This window comes from Lepidochelys kempii, chromosome 1 (assembly GCF_965140265.1).
Source record: "Lepidochelys kempii isolate rLepKem1 chromosome 1, rLepKem1.hap2, whole genome shotgun sequence".
NCBI classification, from domain to species: Eukaryota; Metazoa; Chordata; order Testudines; family Cheloniidae; genus Lepidochelys; species Lepidochelys kempii.
In genome coordinates, this window is record NC_133256.1 from 229,843,192 (window position 1) to 229,861,821 (window position 18,630).

The window sequence follows — 18,630 nt, forward strand, 5'->3', positions numbered from 1 at the left end:
GTTTCTCTTGCGAGCCCCGTGGGAAGTCCCGCGAGAGGCTCTACGAACGGTGGGTGTGTGAGTGTCCGAGTCTCGCGATACCAGTGTGGTGACGCTGGCCAGGCACGAGCATGGGGGCGTGAATGGCCCAGGGTGCGGGGCGCATCGCTGTAGCCAAGCCCGGGGCAGCGGCGACAGGCCCCTGGGCTCCTGGCTTCAGCGGCAGTCTCAGGGTATCGGAGCCTGAGGGGTGAGCGCAGCGGGGAGTCCGGCTGCTCCCCGCGGGTGCCGGGGCCGGGCTGTGGGGCAGCGGCGGCAGGAGGGAGATGGAGGCCACCAGGCCGCCGCGCCGCCCTCCCGTCCCGGTGTGAAGCCCAAGTGCGCCTGCGCGCTCCCTGGGTGGGCAGAGGGGGCCCCGGGCGGCGCTTCTCCGGCAGAAGTAAGAGAACTCACCCCCCCCACCGCCCGGTGTCTGTCTGCCTGCCTGCCTGCCTGTCTGTCTGAGGAGCTGGGCCTCCTGGGTTCTGTTCCCGGCTCTGCCACTGGTTGTTCCGGCTCCCTCAACTAATGCCAGGCCCAAGTCTTCTTCGCACGGTGCTGGAGGAGGTTACGGTCTGTCTGTGCTCGTATTTAAACTATTATTGGCACCCGGCAGCCGCGCCTGTTGGTAAGATCATCTACAGAGCTTGCTAGTGTGAATAAGTCTTTAGAGGCTGAAAGGAGAAAACCGCACGTGAAGGTGGAGCATGGTGTGACCCTGTCCGCACTAGGCCGTAAAACCTGCTTGTTTATTTCCAGGGGAAAACCAAACCCAGCATGTGTGTGTGGTTTGCTTGGTTCCTTTATTTTTTTAACTGCATTGTCATTCAAATTTTGTTTGCAGCGGTGTTATAGTCGTGTTGGTCCCAGGATTTGAGAGAGACGCTGGCTGAGGTAATATCTTTTATGGGACTGATTTCTCTTGGTGAGCAAGACAAGCTTCAAACTTCAGTTCTGGCAAGAAGAGCTCTATGTAAGTTCAAAAGCTTGTCACTTTCATCAACAGAAGTTGATCTGACAAAAGATACTACTTCGACCACCACCCATTCTAAAGTTTTTACATAAACCTATTTGAATGATTTTAATTCTAAAAACATTCTAACTCAATCTGTGAATGAAAATGTTTCCTGTTTTTAAAAGGGAAACAATAAGAACATCAAGGTTCCTAATGGGTATAACAGGAAATCTCTAAAAATTAGAAGGCTTGAGGGAAAGAGGATAGGAAGGAATAATTGGAGTGTGACATGGATAGTGGGTGGGACCAGCTATTGTAAATTGGATCGGGATTTGCAAACTGTTAGGCTGTGTCTACACTGCCACTTTCAGCGCTAAAACTTTTGTTGTTCAGAGGTGTGAAAAAAACGCTCTCCTAAGTGACAAAAGTTTTAGCGCTGAAAAGCATCAGTATAGACAGCACTTGATCTCCCGGCAATAAAGCTACTACCACTTGTTCTGGGTGGAGTTTTTTATCGCCGGGAGAGCTCTCCCCCTGTGATTAAAGTGTGTCTACACTGCCACCAAACATCAGGGGATGAATTTTTCTGACTTAGTATACCTAGAGTTGAAGGAAATGGTATGTAAGTGATTCAGTGGACTGAAGTTATAAAAACAGATTGTCAGTAGTTAAAACAATGTTTACATTTTATTTTAAGTAGAAAGATTTGTGCTCATTCTAAAAAATGCAGAAATTGAGTTTCTTTTAGATCTTCAAGATCAAATGTGCTATTGAACAACACAAAAAAACAAATTTAAGGTGGAAAAACAGAACATTGACAACATGGATGGGTCTGAAAAATGCCATCTTTAATACTGAGCACATCAGAATTAAGCCCATGTTAAAGACCTGGTGAGATGCCACGAAGGCAAAACTTAAAAATGATTCAGATAGTCTGTGAAAACTTTTCATTACTTAACTGGCATGACTTACTCCCAGATACAGAGATCAAAGGTTGAGTACAGAATGTGAGGAAGCATGGTTGGTAGAACATAATCTTGAGGTCCTTCTCTTCTGGCACTTAAAAGTTGAACATCTTGATTTCTGCCTTAAATCTGTGTTTGTGAAGGAGGTTGTGTCACCATCCAAATGGTGTGAGAACTGTGGTAGTAGACTCACCGGGGACTGTACAGTTGAATTCAGAGTTTTGTCAATTTTTAAAAGACCTCTTCTCCTATCTGGTCAGCATCAATCAAGAATACTTTTAACTCATTTGGAATGGTTCATAATAGGAGGTTCTGAAAAATATATCTGTATGTAAGGGCAGATACAAAAGCTTGGTAGTCTTAAATAGGTCATAGTCTGGGGACTGAATTCTTTGGTTTACTTACAGAATAGCAACATTAAATAATTGTGTTCCTTTTAATGTTTGAAATTCATTTAGAAGCACAGCTGTAATACTGTTTGCATCTACATTCATCCTGGTTACAAATGGTGTCTTAGCTGTGTTTAGAAACTGTCCAAAAATCCTAATGCTGAGGATGGGGAGACTGCAGTAGGGTTTCTGCTAGCAATGTTTCATTTAAATAGTTCTCCATGTTGAACAGGGAAATAACATTTTGATGCATGACAATTTTGAAAGGACACAGTTAACTTAATCTCTCACTTCAAATAATTAATTTAAAATAGTTTCAGGTAGTAGGTTTCTGCCCCCGAGTTTCCATGCCAATTTTTAACTTTGCAATCACATTTTCCTATTCTTTAAAATGTTTTTCTTTCCTCTTGCTGTGCAAAAGATCCATACAAACAAAAGGGAAATCTCTGTGTGCGGAGGTGGAAGAGAAACTGACAATCTGCAAAACACTGACAAATGCACAAACTAACAAACTGTAAAAGAAAAGTTTCTTTGCTGTTAAAAATTGTTTAACTACCACCAGCTAAGATTACTATAAGTGACTAAAAAAACAAAACACAAAAAACCATACAGATGAGTGGTTTTTTAAAAGTTAGTTAGCATAATTTCTGGTGTGAAAATCTTATTTTGAGAAAGCTAAATTTAGTTGACTGAATTTGCTTTGCTTTGTGTGCTGAGGGCTGTGCCTACAAATATAATGGAGTACTTGTGGCACCTTAGAGACTAACCAATTTATTTGAGCATGAGCTTTCGTGAGCTACAGCTCATTTCACTCACAGCATCCGATGAAGTGAGCTGTAGCTCACGAAAGCTCATGCTCAAATAAATTGGTTAGTCTCTAAGGTGCCACAAGTCCTCCTTTTCTTTTTGCGAATACAGACTAACACGGCTGTTACTCTGAAACAAATATAATGAACTACGTTAGAGAGACAAGTCAGGTAAGATCATATCTTTTATTTGATCAGTTTCTGTTGGTGAAAGAGAAACAAGCTTTGGAGCTACACAGAGCTCTTCTTCAGGTCACTGCAATGAATTACTTTGCTGAAAAATTGCTGCCTGCTCTGTAATTTGTTATTTTCAGAAATAATATTTTAAGGTATATTTTTAGATATACAAGCAAAAAAACTTACTGCTTACTAATTTCATTTTTAATCCTTATATGAGGATGAACTGCAAAAAAAAAGTAGTACCTATTTATTATTTGCTTTTTCTATCACATTCTCTTCAGTTTTCTTCTCTTTCTGGGGAAAGTGGTTTCTTCCTGGGCAGGGATTGTGTATTACTAGTTTTTAGTTCAGAAGGATTTTCTTTTTAAATACCAACCATAAGTAAGGCAAACAATCAATGCAAATGGGTATTTATGGTGGAAATATTTGTGCATCTGTAACTAAAATCTTACCAACAGCAGCTCTCTAATAAAGTTAATATTTGTTGTACAAATTTAAATAAAATAACACTAAACATCTTCAAAGGCTCTAAGTTCATATAGTGGTCTTCTCCTGGTGCTTTGTAAGTTTTTTGTCTGATTTCAGGATTTATTCATTTCAGGAAGAAAATGAAAATTTTCTCTGAGTCCCATAAAACTGTTTTTGTTGTGGATCACTGTCCGTATATGGCAGAATCATGTAGACAACATGTTGAGTTTGACATGTTAGTAAAGAATCGGACCCAAGGAATCATACCTCTGGCACCCATATCAAAATCACTGTGGACCTGTTCGGTGGAATCATCTATGGAATATTGTAGAATAATGTATGATATTTTTCCTTTCAAAAAACTGGTAAGTGCTTCTAAAAGTACTGCTTATTGTAGAGAGTGTCTCATTTTAGTGGGTGCTCTTTTAAAATTATTTTTGGATGCTGTCAGATTGAAAAGCAGGTGTCTTAGATTAAAAACACTGGAAATTTTAAAAATTGAATTTTTCACCATTTAAGCTGCTGCATTACCCTTTTCACTCAGTTGAACAATGAAAATAGTCAGTTTAATTTTAGTTTTTCACTTTCTGGTTATCCGCTCTATCTCATTGCTTTGGTTGTAAACTCTGTGGGTGAGTGTTTAAATCCACACCAACTATAATCATATTAATAATTATTATTTAAGATATATTTAAAGGTTAAATTATTTATTTTGATCTCAGGTTTTATGTAATCCAGTTTTTGACTCTACACAGACTTGGATATAACTTTTGTAAAATTTGATGAAAAAATAAGAAAAACGTAAAATACTTGGTATTACTAGGAAAATGTCATCTTAGAGGAGAAATTCACTTTTATTTAGTCATGCACAAAATTAGTCACAGATGTCTCCAAGTGAGTATGGAGTGGTAGTTAATGGGATAACGGTAAAAGCAAGGCAGAGTAATAGAATAATTGCCCTCATTGGCATATCTGACTCTGTTGCTGAAATGACAGTAAAATGTACTGCCCTCTAGGTCTATTGTTTGTATGCAGGATTGATTTGTATTATAGGAGACAGTTCCCTGTGGCTTCATGCTGTAGCCCTGCTTTCTGTAATGCTGGTCTTCCACTTTTGGGGAGAGAGGAAAATGCAGCCTTGCTGAAGGATTGATAATGTGTTATGACCCATTTATCTTGTTGTAATAAGTTTAGTCTTCATTCAGAGTGTGTTTTATGTACTTTGCATTATTTAAAAATAGACTTGGAGCACGCCTTTTTGTTCTCACAAACTCATTTATTTTGTTTTGGAGTTAAGCTGATACATTTTGGACAAAACTAAGGAGTACATAGTGGATCATTTAGTCTGTTTTTCTTTTGGCACGCATTTGAGACCTCTCCATTCCCTTTAAGACCAAACAAGTCACTTCTGTGATTTTATGGTTCCTTTTTTCACTAACCTGGAAATCCGAAATCCTAAGGGTGTTCCTTGGTGCATGCTTGGCATCACATCCAGCTGCCATAATCCACTGTGCCCAGCATGACTCTCATTTGTATCTTGGTAGTATATTTAACAAATTCTAAGACTTTTGGGTTTTTTTAGGTGTCCACACTTTGACACAAAAGTTAAAGAGAATCACTGTCTTAATGAGAGAGATTTTACAGAGCGTAATTTTTTTATCCTTTTTGCTTTGTAGAGTAAGTACTGTACCTCTTAACACTTCACAATTAATTATAAGATTTAGAATGCCAGATTTGTCATTGGGGCCCATTTGTGACCCTTCAAACTGTTGTTGTTTAAAGGTTGTTCCACTCCTTTCTGTCCTAAATATGTTGAATTCTTTTGTGGCTCTCTGCAGTGCAAATTTAATGGAGTGGCAGTTCTGCTATTAAGCGTAAATTGTAATTTCTCTAAGGCCCCAATTCAGCAAAGCATTTAAGCATGTACTTAAGTCCCATGCTGGAGATTACAGTGAAGTCTGTGGGACTTAAGTACATGCTTAAATGCTTTATGAGTATGAACGTTTGCAGTGAAGGCTCATAAAGTTATCTAATCTATCATCATAAGCTCACTAGGGTATTTACCTCAATGATCTCCTTTGATAGCAGATTCTAGTCACTGATTAAGTGCTGTGTTTAATTAAATAAGAGAAAAAATACATCTGTGCTCAATAACTATTGCTAATGAAAATATAAATGTGATACTACGGGAGTTGCTCCATTTTTTTCTCCTGTTAGTTTTGCAATGGTAACTACAGTGTTAACAGTCAAAACCAGCTCCTTGTTTATACTCTACTAACACAGGATAGGAAGTCAGTGTTAATAATGACTTTCTAAAATGATAATTAAGTGTACATGAACATTTTTTTTTCTTTGTCATCACACCACTTCTAAATGCTTGATCTTTGTTTAAAATAAAAAGGAGATACTATGTTAGTCTGGATTTAGCACAATTGTTATAACCTATGGGCACAAGTTAGTTTGATGCAAAAATGAAATGAGGTTTGAGTGACCTATAAATATAATACTGTGGCACTCTGACCTTTTCTAGGTAGAGCCTTGCAGATCCATGGATATGGGCTTTATGTCCACAGACAATTTTTGGCAGCTTGTGGCTTGGATGCAGATGCAAATTTTGTATCTGCGCAGGGCTCTAGCGATCTCACAGAAATCAGGGTGACGCTGTAACACATGGGATGGGGGCAAGGCAGATGCTGTGGCCCCAACAGTAGGTGTGGGGTGGAGGAGGTGGGAATGGAGCTCTGACTGCAGCACACACTCATCCAACTGGAGCAGCTGTCACCCAGCCCTCAGGCTCCCGCTCAGCTCTTTGAATCCCTCCGCGGGGGCTGCAATATGTGGCAATAGCCCGCTGAGCATTTTGGCGGTTGTAGTGCCTGGCTTGCTCAGACTTGCTTAAATTACAGCTCCCAGAAAGGAGCACAAGCATGGGCTCTTGCTCAGTGAGCCAAGTGCCATCTTGAAAGAGGTATCGTTGTACTTTAAACTAGCGAGCAGCAACGACAGGCGCTGTGAGAAGCGTAGTTGTTGCCACTGTCTGTCCTGGCCAGGTCTGCATTTGTTAGAGCTGCCATGGCTGCATAGGGATGTCCGAGCCCCCTGCTGGGAGGGTGGCACTGCACACAAGGGCCCAGGATTATAGCCTCTCTGCCTGGAGTGGGGGAAGCAGGTGCAGCGAGGGCAGAGCGGGTGGTGGGGCAGGAGGTCTCTGGGGAGAAGTAGGAAGTGGTTGGGGCTTGCAGGCTTGGCACAACCCTGTGTCACTGGAGCATGGTGACCCATGGAGCTGCTAGTAAAGCCCTGCTAATCTGCGGATTTCTGCTTTTTATCTGCTGACCATTTTTGCAGATTGGCTGTGGATAAAAATTTTGTATCCGTGCAAGGCTCTGTTTATGGGCATGTGAGAATTATCGTATAAGAAGAAAGAATACATTACTGTGACCTTAAAATTTGCTTTGTAACCTTTTAGGTGAATTTCATTGTAAGTGATTCTGGGGCTCATATCTTAAATTCCTGGACCCAAGAAGACCAAAACTTGCAGGAGGTATGATTAGTACTCGATATGTCTATTTATTTTGTGAGGCTAGTTTAAATTAATTATAGTGAAAGAATAAGCTTTCTTAGTATATTCAGTAGGCAACATTTTATCATGGTATGACATCAATGTTTTAGTTTTTTGTCTTGTATATTTTTTCTGAGAATAATAATTGATTCATTTGTTTGAAGGAGAATTCTGGATTTAGAAACATTGTATGTTTCTAACAGAATAAGGTTTTGTGTGTGTGCAGTTCAGTTACTTTTCATCTTAAGATAATGGTTTAAATAGAGACAACAACTTTTAGCTTGTGTAAATTTTAATTTTATTTGCATATTCTTACAAATCTAGATGAAACTAGCTCCTCTTTTAAACTCACTTGAAATTTTTATTTATTTTATTATTCATCCTTTAAAATCACAATCATGTAACTATAACAAAGGAAAATAGGCAAGAGCTGTAAAATTCTCTTTATTGCAAAACGTTCCAAAATTAATCTTATAAAGAAATTCACTAAAACACAGTGGGAATACAAAGAAGAAGAAAAAGTAGTAATTTAAAGACAAAATTAAAAGGTACTCCATCACAGGTTTGACTTCTCTATAGTACCCCCTGCAGGGCCAGGGATGGTACTCTAAGCACTCCCTGCATTCGTTTATAACAGTGGTTCTCAACCAGGGGTACATATACCCTGGGAGGTGCTTAGAGGTCTTCCGGGGGTACATCAACTCATCCAGATATTTGCCTAATTTTACAACAGGGTACATAAAAAACGCTAGCAAAGTCAGTACAAACTAAAATTTCATACAGACAATGACTCGTTTATGCTGCTTTATATACTGTACATTGAAATGTAAGTACAATATTTATATTCCAACTGATTTATTTTATCATTCTATGGTAAAAATGAGAATGTAAGCAATATTTCAGTAATAGTGTGCTGTGACATCTTTTTTGTATTTTTACGTTTGATTTTGTAAGCAAGTAGTTTTTAAGTGACATGAAACTTGCAGGTACATAAGACAAATCAGTTTCCTGCAGGGGGTACAATACTCTGGAAAGGTTGAGAACCACTGGTCTATAAGTTATGGCCACCTGCTTGGAGTAGGGAGGTCTGTGCCGTAAGCTCAGGGTCAGTCTAAAAAAGGTTAACAAATTCAAAATTTGTCTGTTTTTATTTGTCTGTGTCAAGGCTAGCACTTGAAAGCAAGGCCCTTAACTGGCCATGGGGTTCTGGGAGAGCACCGAGTAACTCCTCTTTCCCAGTATCGCCTATCTTTGCCCCAAGCAGAAGCAGGCAAACTACCTTAACTGGCCTGCTGGCTCCCAATTGGTCAGTGTCTCCTGCTGGTCCTTTTAAGCATCTGGAGGAGTAAGTCTTGTAGATAGCCCAGTCTGAGAAGGGGGTTGTTAGGGTGTTGACACGTCCAGCTTAGGGGCAGAGAATGCCTAATAGACGCTGGTTGGAGACTCCGTTTGCATTTTGACTGGAGCTGGTTGGAGATTTTCTGATGGAACACTTTTTCACTGGAAAATAGTAATTTGATAGATCTGCAGAAACATGTTGATTCTGTCGAAATTTGGTTGTAAATCTGCAAACCAGGCTGGTTTCCTGCAAGCTTATCCCCTCCCTCCTCTGGTAGGCTGGGGCTCACAGGGCTTCCTGACTCCAAATCAGCCTGTCTAGTGGGCTGCCCTGGAACCAGGGCTTCTAGGTAGCCTGCTGGGCAGGCTGCCTGAGAGTGGGGGTCCCAGAGCTTCCAGGGAGCCTGGGTCCTAGGGGATCATATTTCATGTTGGAATCCCCAAACGTGTTTCCAAAGCAAAATAAAACAAACTCCCAGTTCCATGAAAAATTGAGTTTTTCAATTTTTGTCTCAGTTTGGACCCAAAAATTTTCTGTTTCCCTGCCTGCTCTAATTTTTACATCTGAAGTAAACTATTGAAAGTCTAATTTTACCATCAGAAACAGCAACTGATCATACATAGTCTTGGTAAGAAAGAACTATCAAGAACATCTTCATCAGGACCTATATCAAAAGCTTAATTCAGATGAGCCTTTTTTTTTTTTTGGCCTAATTATATTAGTGAAATGTCAGTATGGAGAAGAAATATAATTTTCAGCCCAAAAGAAGTAGTTTTCAGAAAACTAGAAATGTGTAACAAAGGAAGATAATGGAAATGGTTTTGCAACCTTAGGAACATAACAGCCATACTAGTCTGGCCAGTGATCCATCTAATTCTGATAGTGGCCGGTGCCTGACACTTCAGAGGGAATGAACAGGACAGGGCAATATCAAGTGATCCATCCCCTGTTTTCCGGTTCCAGCTTCTGGCAGTTGGAGGTGTAGGGATACTCGGAACATGGGGCTGTGTCCCTGACTGTCTTGGCTAATAGCTAGGGCCTTACCAAATTCATTGTCCATTTTTGTAAATGTCATGCTCATAGCATTTTAAAAATCTTGAATTTCACGGTTTTAATATTTAAATCTTACATTTCATGGTGTTGTAACAAAGCATGAATATGAATTTAGAGATAGCGAAATATAAACATGTAAAGCTCTTAAGTCAGCATTTTTCAACCTGGGGATCCTGACCCAAGAGGGAGGGCACAAGGCTATCATAGAGAGGATCACAGTATTGCCACCCCTACTTCTGCGCTGCCTTGAGAGCTGCGTGGCTAGAAAGTGGTGGCTGCTGGCTGGGTGCCCAGCTCTAAAGGCAGTGCAGAAGTAAGGGTGGCAATGCACCCTATTGTGCCACCCTTACTTCTGCGCTGCTGCTGGGAGTGGCGAGTTTAGGGCTAAATATTTAGCCCAGCAAGTTGGTTATGGGTCAAAATCAGTTGAATATTGCTCTATTTTTCTCCCCTGACCATGTTAATTTGTATGTAGAATAAATTGTAATTAATGACTTCTAGTACGAGATCATTTTACTGTAATAGCTAAGATCATAACTTCACAACAAAACTTTTTCTTCTTTTTAACCAGTTAATGGCCGCTCTAGCAGCTGTTGGACCACCTAATCCTCGTGCAGACCCAGAATGCTGCAGCATACTGCATGGTTTGGTTGCAGCAGTAGAAACACTCTGCAAAATCACAGAATACCAGCATGAGGCCCGAACCATGCTAATGGAAAATGCAGAACGTGTTGGAAACAGAGGAAGAATAATCTGCATTACGAATGCCAAAAGGTATTTACAGGATTATACAATTTTTTTTTTTTGGGGTGGGGGGGGGAATTAATGGTTCTATAAATAGGCTAGATCCTTTGTCTTCTGATTCTTTCTTTTTTTTTCTTGATGTAGTTCAGTGTTTTTATTTTGATATATAATGCCTTTAATAGTTAGTTTTTGGCTACTGACAACTTCTCACCTAATGTACTCCACCAGGAAAGGTCAGCTGAGGCATTCAAGATAACAGCTCCCTGTTTTACATAAGTGAGCATTAATGGTAGAGAGTTTCCAGGAGAGAGTTGTTTAAAGAGTTCGGGTGGGTTAAGGAGTATAGTAGTGTAGGATTAATGGTTTATGAAGAGTTAGTAATTTGATACAAAATTAAAGCTTGTCTCCACATGGAGCTATTCAGAAATCAGAGTGTATTAAGCTAAATTGGAAGAAGGTACTCTTACTCACGAATAAGGGAGGGATGAGGGGTCTGTACATTCCTGAATAGCTATTGTACTTGAAATTCACAACATATTTTAATCCAAATTAATTTTCAAGTGTAGACAAGTCCCTTGACCTATCTTGTGCCTTCTTGCTCACTGGCAGAGCAGTCCACAGACGCATAAAAAGTTGGGGATTAGTGAATAAGATTTGTAATTTTGTTCAATTGTACATGTATCTAGGAAAAAAGATAAAGTTGTGTATATTTAATTAAAATTATACTTTGACTTTTTAAAATATTGCAAAACAAAACTTGTTTATACTTCTGTTGAAGAATTTTTAAACCGACATTTGCTCTTATTTGTGCTGCATCTATGTGTCAAAACAGTAAGAGCAATATGGTAGTGAAACAAATATAGCCATAAGAGTTTTTCAAAATCCTCTTGATCTGTAAAAGTAATAAGCCATTTACTAAAGTATTTGGGTTAATTTTTTCTCTTTTTCTAAGTTAATTTTTTCCCCCCTTCTTTTAGTGACAGCCATGTTCGAATGCTTGAAGACTGTGTCCAAGAAACTATTCATGAGCATAACAAGCTTGCAGCTAATTCAGATCAGTGAGTGTTCAGTCCATAAGCACAGTTTTTCTTATCCCGCATATGCCAACTTTGATGTGCCTTTTACGAAATACTGATCTATATTGGTGGTGGGCAACCGGCCCATGGGCCGCATGCTGCCCATCAGGGTAATCTGATTGCGGGCCACGAGACATTTTGTTGACGTTGACTGTCCGCAGGCACGGCCCCCCACAACTCAGTGGCCGCAGTTCTCTGTTCCTGGCCAATGGGAGCTGTGGAAAGCAACAGCCAGCATGCCCCTGTGGCCCACCATTTTCCGCAGCTCCCATTGGCTGGGAACAGAGAACTGTAGCCACTGGGAGCTGCGGGATCAATGCGACCCACAATCAGATTACCCTGATGGGCTGCAGGTTGCCCACCACTGATCTATATGATGCTGTTTATTGAGAGTTTGTCTTGATGGGCCGTTTGAATGCTTAACAGAGAGGGGAAACTAGATGAGGAAGATAGTAAAACACAACCCTGTAGTCTGAGGTCTTTAGCCATTGTGTTTTCCTGTACCATAGCCCTGCACAAGACCGTGCTGCTTTAGATTGGTTTAGATTGGTATCTCTTAAAGCAATGAGGTATAAAAAAGAAGAGTAAAGAAGATAATTTAGCCCAGCTATGGAAAACATCTCTGTAACTAACAGTGTATCTGAAGAATACCTGATACTGCTGGTGATTAATGCTTTGAGCAATGCATATTGGTGGCAGCACTGAATTAGTTTTACATGCCTGTTACTTTTAGCCTGCCAGAGCTTCTGTGCTTGGAAATTGCTTTTAGTTTTCAAATAGCTTTTTTTGCCTGGTATCTCTGTTGAAACTTGAGAAACAAAATACTGAAGGGGGGGAAAAAAAGGACTGTTATGTTAAATCCCTTTTCCCTATCTTCTATCTTGTCTATTTAGATTATGAGCTCTTGAGGGCAGGAACTGTCTATTACATTGTACATGGGGCCCTGTCCTTGGTTGGCTCTAGGCATTTTCACAATATAAATAAATGTTAATAATATAATCCACCACGTAACCTCTAACTTTCATTTCACTGTTTGCATTTTTACAATTTTATAAATGTTAAAATGGTATTATGGGCCCCCAGGAAATAAGGTTTTTATTTAAATGCTATGTAAGGGTGAAAAGGTTTTGTGACTAACATTGTGACATTGGAAACAATGGAGGATTGGAGATACAAGATCTGGGTTCTTTTTTCCAAAGTTTTCTTGTGAAAACTTCACGTAGGTTGCATAATGGCTGTGTGTGGAACTCCAGCAATTGGGAGGTGAGGGTGCTCAGCATCATTCAGGCTATTAATTTTCATTTTCTCTTCTGTACCTAATGGGGATTAATTAAAATTTGAAAAACACTTTTTTATGAACAGATCCTCAGCTGGTCTCGATTGTCATAGGTTTATTGACTTCTGTGGAGCTATGACAACTTATTTTAGATGAGGATCTATCTACCCCATTGATACTTAAATGGAAGGTGCGACAGAAGTACAGTGTTGTTTTGCACCCCAAAATGCTCAGCTGGAAATCTTACCATGTTTTCAGTTATCAATTAATAGAATCATAGGACTGGAAGGGGGACTGGAGAGGTCATCTAGTCCAGTCCTCTGCACTCATGGCAAGAGTAAGTATTATCGAGACATCCCTGACAGGTGTTTGTCTAACCAGTTCTCAAAAATCTCCAGTGATGGAGATTTGTGTGTTTATAAAATGCAATAAACAAACACCAAGTCCTGACAAAACTTACTCAAAAGCAGAATTTGTCTCTGGTGCTTCTGACTAGTGCAGTGTTCAGGAAATCAAGTTAGTCTTGCATGGGAGAGAGTTGACATGAATTATGTGGCATACAGCTGCATTGCTGACCTACTAAATAGAACATTTGATTTCTAAGCCTCATGCAGATCCAGAAGTGTGAATTGGTCTTAATCCACACCTATCCAGTTGGTGAAGATAGCCTTGTTTCAGATCGCCTTAAAAAAGAGGTAAGGAGCTTAAATTGCTTTAAAGAAATGGTACCACTGTACTGAATGTCACAAACCAACTTAGGGCAGGTCTGTACTTAAAACCCTGCATTGACACAGCAGAACCTCTGTGCTGCTTAAGTGAAGACACTCCTACGCTGACAGGAGAGAGTTCTCCTGTCACTTCCTGAGAGGCTATAGCTATGGTGACGGGAGAAGCTCTCCCATCAACAGAGCACTGTCTATGCAAGGTTTAAGGTTGGTGTAACTGTTGGTCAGGGGTGTGTATTTTTCACACCTCTGTGCAACATAGTTATACCGACATAGGTCTGTAGTATAGTCCTGGTCTTAAAATTTAGCAGTAATGTTTTAGTTTCCCAGAGACTGGATACTCATCTGTAAAGGAAGAGGCATATGTGACAGTTTGTGAAGAAGCTGACAACATAGAAATGTTGTTACCATTTTCAGTGTGTGTTTCTGATAACATTTTCCCCTCCTTTTGCAATAGGCATGGAGTTGTATCTCTTTCATCAGTCTGCTTGAGTTGTTTTTGCTAACTGTTGACTTTGCAATAAAGCCATTCATCTTATAGTTTTTGCAGATTGAGCTCTTTAGTGACTTCTTGAAAGGAAAACTGTTAGTTTTCATTTGTGGGAAGGAGATTACAGTACAATGAAAACACAAGACCTGCATGAGATATTTACTTCTCTGGGACTTTGTCTCCACAGAAGAACACATTGCCGGCCACCAGGGACCTCTACTTCCCCATACAAATTTCTGTTGATGCTGAGCTTGATAGCCTGCCAGAGCATGAATATTGTTAAATGTTACATATATATTATTCTATCCAACCCGTCAGTACTTTGACTAACTGTATTGCACAATATGTTATTTTAAACTTGGCAGATGGGCTTGTTTGTGTCTTTTTAATTAAATGTCAGTGGAAAGAATATCTGCTTCCAAAGGGGTGATATGCAGATATCCTTGTGGTGTCTCAGGAGTTGATAAAATCCTATAGTATTTATCCACATACCAATAAAAGAAATGTCCTAAAAGAAGAAATTGTATTTTATAAATAACGTTAACACATTAAGTTAAAATTATTCTGTATACTGATATTTTCATTGCTTATTTACAAGTGCATGTTCTTGGACAATCTGTATATTTATAGTGACTGTAGGTCAAAAACCACACATGCACCAAGTGGTATATGCCACTGTACTCTGCTGTTCTTCAGTCCTGCTCTGTTTTAATAATCATAAGGTGTTGGCTGTACCCAGAGGTTGTTGGGGCTGAAAGTAAGTTACCTTGGGCTGTTGTTACAGCATAGTTCGGGGGAAGCTAGTAGTGAACTGGCTTGTAGCCACTCAACTAAATAAACAAAGAAATAAGCAAGGCACAAAACTATGAAGTGTGAAAATAGGAAGCAATAGTGTTTCCTGACAGAGCCTGCTTGTGGGTGAATATGCCGCCCCGCCCCCTTCGAAGGAGATGATAATAAAAGCAACTATGCAAATTGCTTTAGACGAACAGTCTCACCTGCGGACCTAGGCTTTGTGGGTGCCCAGGAATTCCCCATGCTGGAGCAGTGCCTGCCATGACCCCTCAAGGACAATGCTGGAGGGTCCGAGACTGTTGGTAGCAGAAGGGGTGTAAGCATTGATGCTTGTTTGCTTGCTGGAAAGCACATATTTAGTAACGCGTGAAGGCTGGGAAGCTTATTATAGCTTGGCAATAAAACTGGTTATATGTATGCACCTGGTGTAGCTTCATTGAGTTTATCCGAGCACTTTGGCTCGACACTGGTAAAGGCTTTTTTTTTTTCCTTTTTTTTTTGTTTTTAAAGAGAGCTTTCTAGTTTGACAGCGTCCTTTTAAAATGGCCAGACTAAAGTGAAACTATTGGGTTAATTGGAAGTGTGGGGGGAAAAAAAATCTGGAGTTAGTTTTTAAACTGTCACTCTGAACATGAAATAAATCCAATCCTATATCTCATTGTAGGAGTAAAAATAAAGATAATACCTTTCCTCCCACAGAACCTTCAAATGCTTTATAAACTTCACAGAGGCCTTGTATAGAGTATTACATTTTTATGCAATGGGTGTGAGAAGCAGAGAGTACTCTTACTACTTCACCATATTCTGAGGTTTCCCTCTATAACACAGTCCCCTGGCCAAGGAAAATTAGACAGGACTTCCTTGCAGCTCATTATATCAACGCATGATTATAGCACTTACCTCTTCAGAATGTTATACAAGTGTATATGAAGCACACACGAGGTAGATGGATAAAAGACTACTGTCCCCACTTTACAGATTGGGAAATGGAGACAGACCTACCTTGGGCCCTATGACAGATCAGTGACAGAGTTGAGATTAGGACCAAGGAGTTCTTGGATTCCAGTCTCGTGGATTGAGGTGGCCTCTTGTTGGCAGAAAGGGTCACAGTTTAACAACTCTCTGGTGTTCAGCGTTTTTGATGAAGTTATGATGACTGACTGAACCAAAGTCTTTTATATAACATCACTGCATCCAAGATGACTTTAAACTATGTTTATATCCTCTTTCTTTCTAACCATACATCACATTTTCTGTTGAACTTGGTGATGCAAGTCTTCTTAAGCTTAAAATGTTGATGGTTTGTATATTTGTGTGGTATCAGAAAACACCAATAAGGTACATTCTATGTCTTTTTTATATTTTAATTATTATTATTATTATTTTATTTTTAAAGCTTTCTCCAGTCTTAACCAGCGAAGTGCATAGTGTCCGTGCTGGACGGCATCTGGCTACAAAACTGAACGTTTTAGTACAGCAGCACTTCGATCTGGCTTCAACCACAATAACCAATATCCCTATGAAGGTAAGATTGTATCTATAGCTTTGATAAGTAGCTGCATCACTTGCTTTAAATTGTTTTGAAATTTTAATATTTATTTTAATTGAATTTTTACGTTGTTTTTCTCTCCATATCACATTTTCTGTTTTTTATTAGCCCACATTCAATGTCTGTGACCAGGTTAGTACATTTTAAGAAGGGAAAAAAAGGAAGGATCACAGAACAAAATGCTGTATTGCTATGTCAGCAATTCGATTCGACAGTACAAGTGTTATTTCAGTCCACTTCATATTATTTATATAAATATAATCTTGTTTACTTCAAATTACTTTGTCTGTGATTCTTTTGTCTCTTACAATTGTGTTCATTAGATATTCTTGACCTTTGTGCATTTTAGTGGCTTAGTGAGTCTTTTTTCCTCTGTGTCATTTTCATGCCCACCCAACATAAAGGTGTTTGTAACTAATAGTTTCTGACCAAAGGATAATGGTTTTTCAGCTGATGTGGAGCTGTTTAACAAGAGGGGAAGGGGGAAATTACTTTTGCCTCTAGTAATGGAAGATATTAAATGACTTTTTTTTCCCCATAGAAGCTACGTATATCCTTACTTCTCATTTATTTTTCTTTTTTAATTAATCTTCATTGCCACTGGGATGACAATTAATGTAACTAAAAATTCTAATTGGCTTTTAGTAGGTAGGAGCCCCCCCAGCTTCAATTACATTTTACTGTCAGACCAAGAGCACCAGTATTGCAAGAGAGGGAAGTTTATTAGCAAAACTAAAGAATGCACAAAAGGAAAAATAAGTCATTATTACCCAGTGCCCACTTCTTTAAAATGAATAAATGATAGTAGTGTATGGATTGTGTGTGCTAAAGTATCAGTTGACTTACTTTAGTTTGTTTTTACAACTTTCAGCTTTAACATGGATCATAGTATTATATATATAATATATATATATAAAAATAAATACATTTTTTTTCTTTTAGTTTCACAAATACCTTATTTGTAACTTACTGCCCTGTGTGCTGCTGGTATGCCTCTTCCTCCTACCTTTGTCTTTTTTAGGAATAGAATATGTTGGGTTCCCCGTGTACTATTTACTCAAAATAAATTCCCCAAGATTACCGTTCTGTTTTTGCTAATTTACTGTATATGGTGTTTGCTAATGCAGCTGTTTAAAGATGCTGTGTCCTCCTTTTAACAAACATCCAGCCTTTAACTTTATGCCTGCAGTTAGAACTATTAAATAGCTTCTAGTTCTTAACCGCAGGAACATGATAAACTGCTACTGTAAGTGGTTTCTTTCGTTAGTACAGCGTAAAAAGAAATTCTCAGAAGATTTTAAAAAAAAAAGTGACTCTGCAAACAGATTCGAGTTAGAATTACTGGGTGCTGGTTAGGAAATTACAAGTTTCCCAATCTGTTTCTTGTGCTTTATATAGAGAAGAAGAGGAAGGAAAAAAACGAGAATTTCTGTCAGTGTTATTTATCTGTTTGTTATGCGTTGTGCACATTTATGGCATTTATATAAATAGGAATATCATAGATTTAAAGAAAAAGCAGGCTATTGCATCTTTAAATAGATCAGAAAGCAAACAGTTTCCTCAACGTTGCAACCCCTTATTGTCTGATTCACTTAGAATTTTATTTTCTTCTGGTAAAATGGAGACTATCATTCTCCATTTATAAAAACAACAAACAATCTTTTTTAAAAAATAAACCAGATTCTTTTTGAATTTCCTTTTTATTTAAAGGAAGAACAACATGCTAACACATCTGCCAATTATGATGTGGAGCTTCTTCATCACAAAGATGCACATGTAGACTTTCTAAAAAGTGGTAAGTGGGGAAAAAGAATGTAAAAAGTGAGTGGTGGAATAATCTAAGAATTAAAAATGTCTAATAGAACGCTTTTATAAAAACTGTTTTAAGATCGTTCAAAAACTCAAGATCTGGGCTTTAAATGGATGCAAACTTTAAGCTTCAGCAAGGACAAGATTTAACTAATTATAGCAGATTTTTTTTAATTGAAATTTTAAATTTTCTTTACAACAATTTGAGATGTAATGTAAAATGAATTGGTCTTGGAATATTCAATTTAACCGATTAAAAAAAAAAAAGACATAATGAAGGAAAGAATAACATGTAAACATCAAACTAGATTAGACATGCATCAGAATGTGTGTGTTTGATGGAACCAGAGGCATTTCAGTTTGTCACATGAATGTAAGCATGCCAGTTCATGAGTTAAGATACCAGATGCTTAAACAAAAGTCCAGGAGAT

General features: G+C 38.9%; 1 protein-coding gene across 7 annotated transcripts in view; it reads left to right on the top strand.

The window, feature by feature from the left end:
• The first annotated feature begins 73 nt into the window (after window positions 1-73).
• The window catches only part of INTS13 (integrator complex subunit 13), a 31,533-nt gene continuing 12,976 nt past the window's right edge, over window positions 74-18,630 (top strand). For 2 of the 7 annotated variants that reach the window (XM_073317438.1, XM_073317497.1), the window contains exons 1-9: window positions 75-646; window positions 3,915-4,146; window positions 7,251-7,325; window positions 10,307-10,509; window positions 11,457-11,537; window positions 13,436-13,526; window positions 16,238-16,366; window positions 16,499-16,522; window positions 18,101-18,185. In XM_073317438.1, coding sequence (XP_073173539.1) covers window positions 3,922-4,146; window positions 7,251-7,325; window positions 10,307-10,509; window positions 11,457-11,537; window positions 13,436-13,526; window positions 16,238-16,366; window positions 16,499-16,522; window positions 18,101-18,185 — 913 coding nt within the window. In that variant the 5' untranslated portion in view covers window positions 75-646; window positions 3,915-3,921. Of the gene's footprint in view, window positions 647-3,245; window positions 3,305-3,914; window positions 4,147-7,250; window positions 7,326-10,306; window positions 10,510-11,456; window positions 11,538-13,435; window positions 13,527-16,237; window positions 16,367-16,498; window positions 16,523-18,100; window positions 18,186-18,630 lie in introns of all 7 variants that reach the window. The other 5 variants (XM_073317448.1, XM_073317466.1, XM_073317487.1 and 2 more) reach the window with 5 other exon arrangements.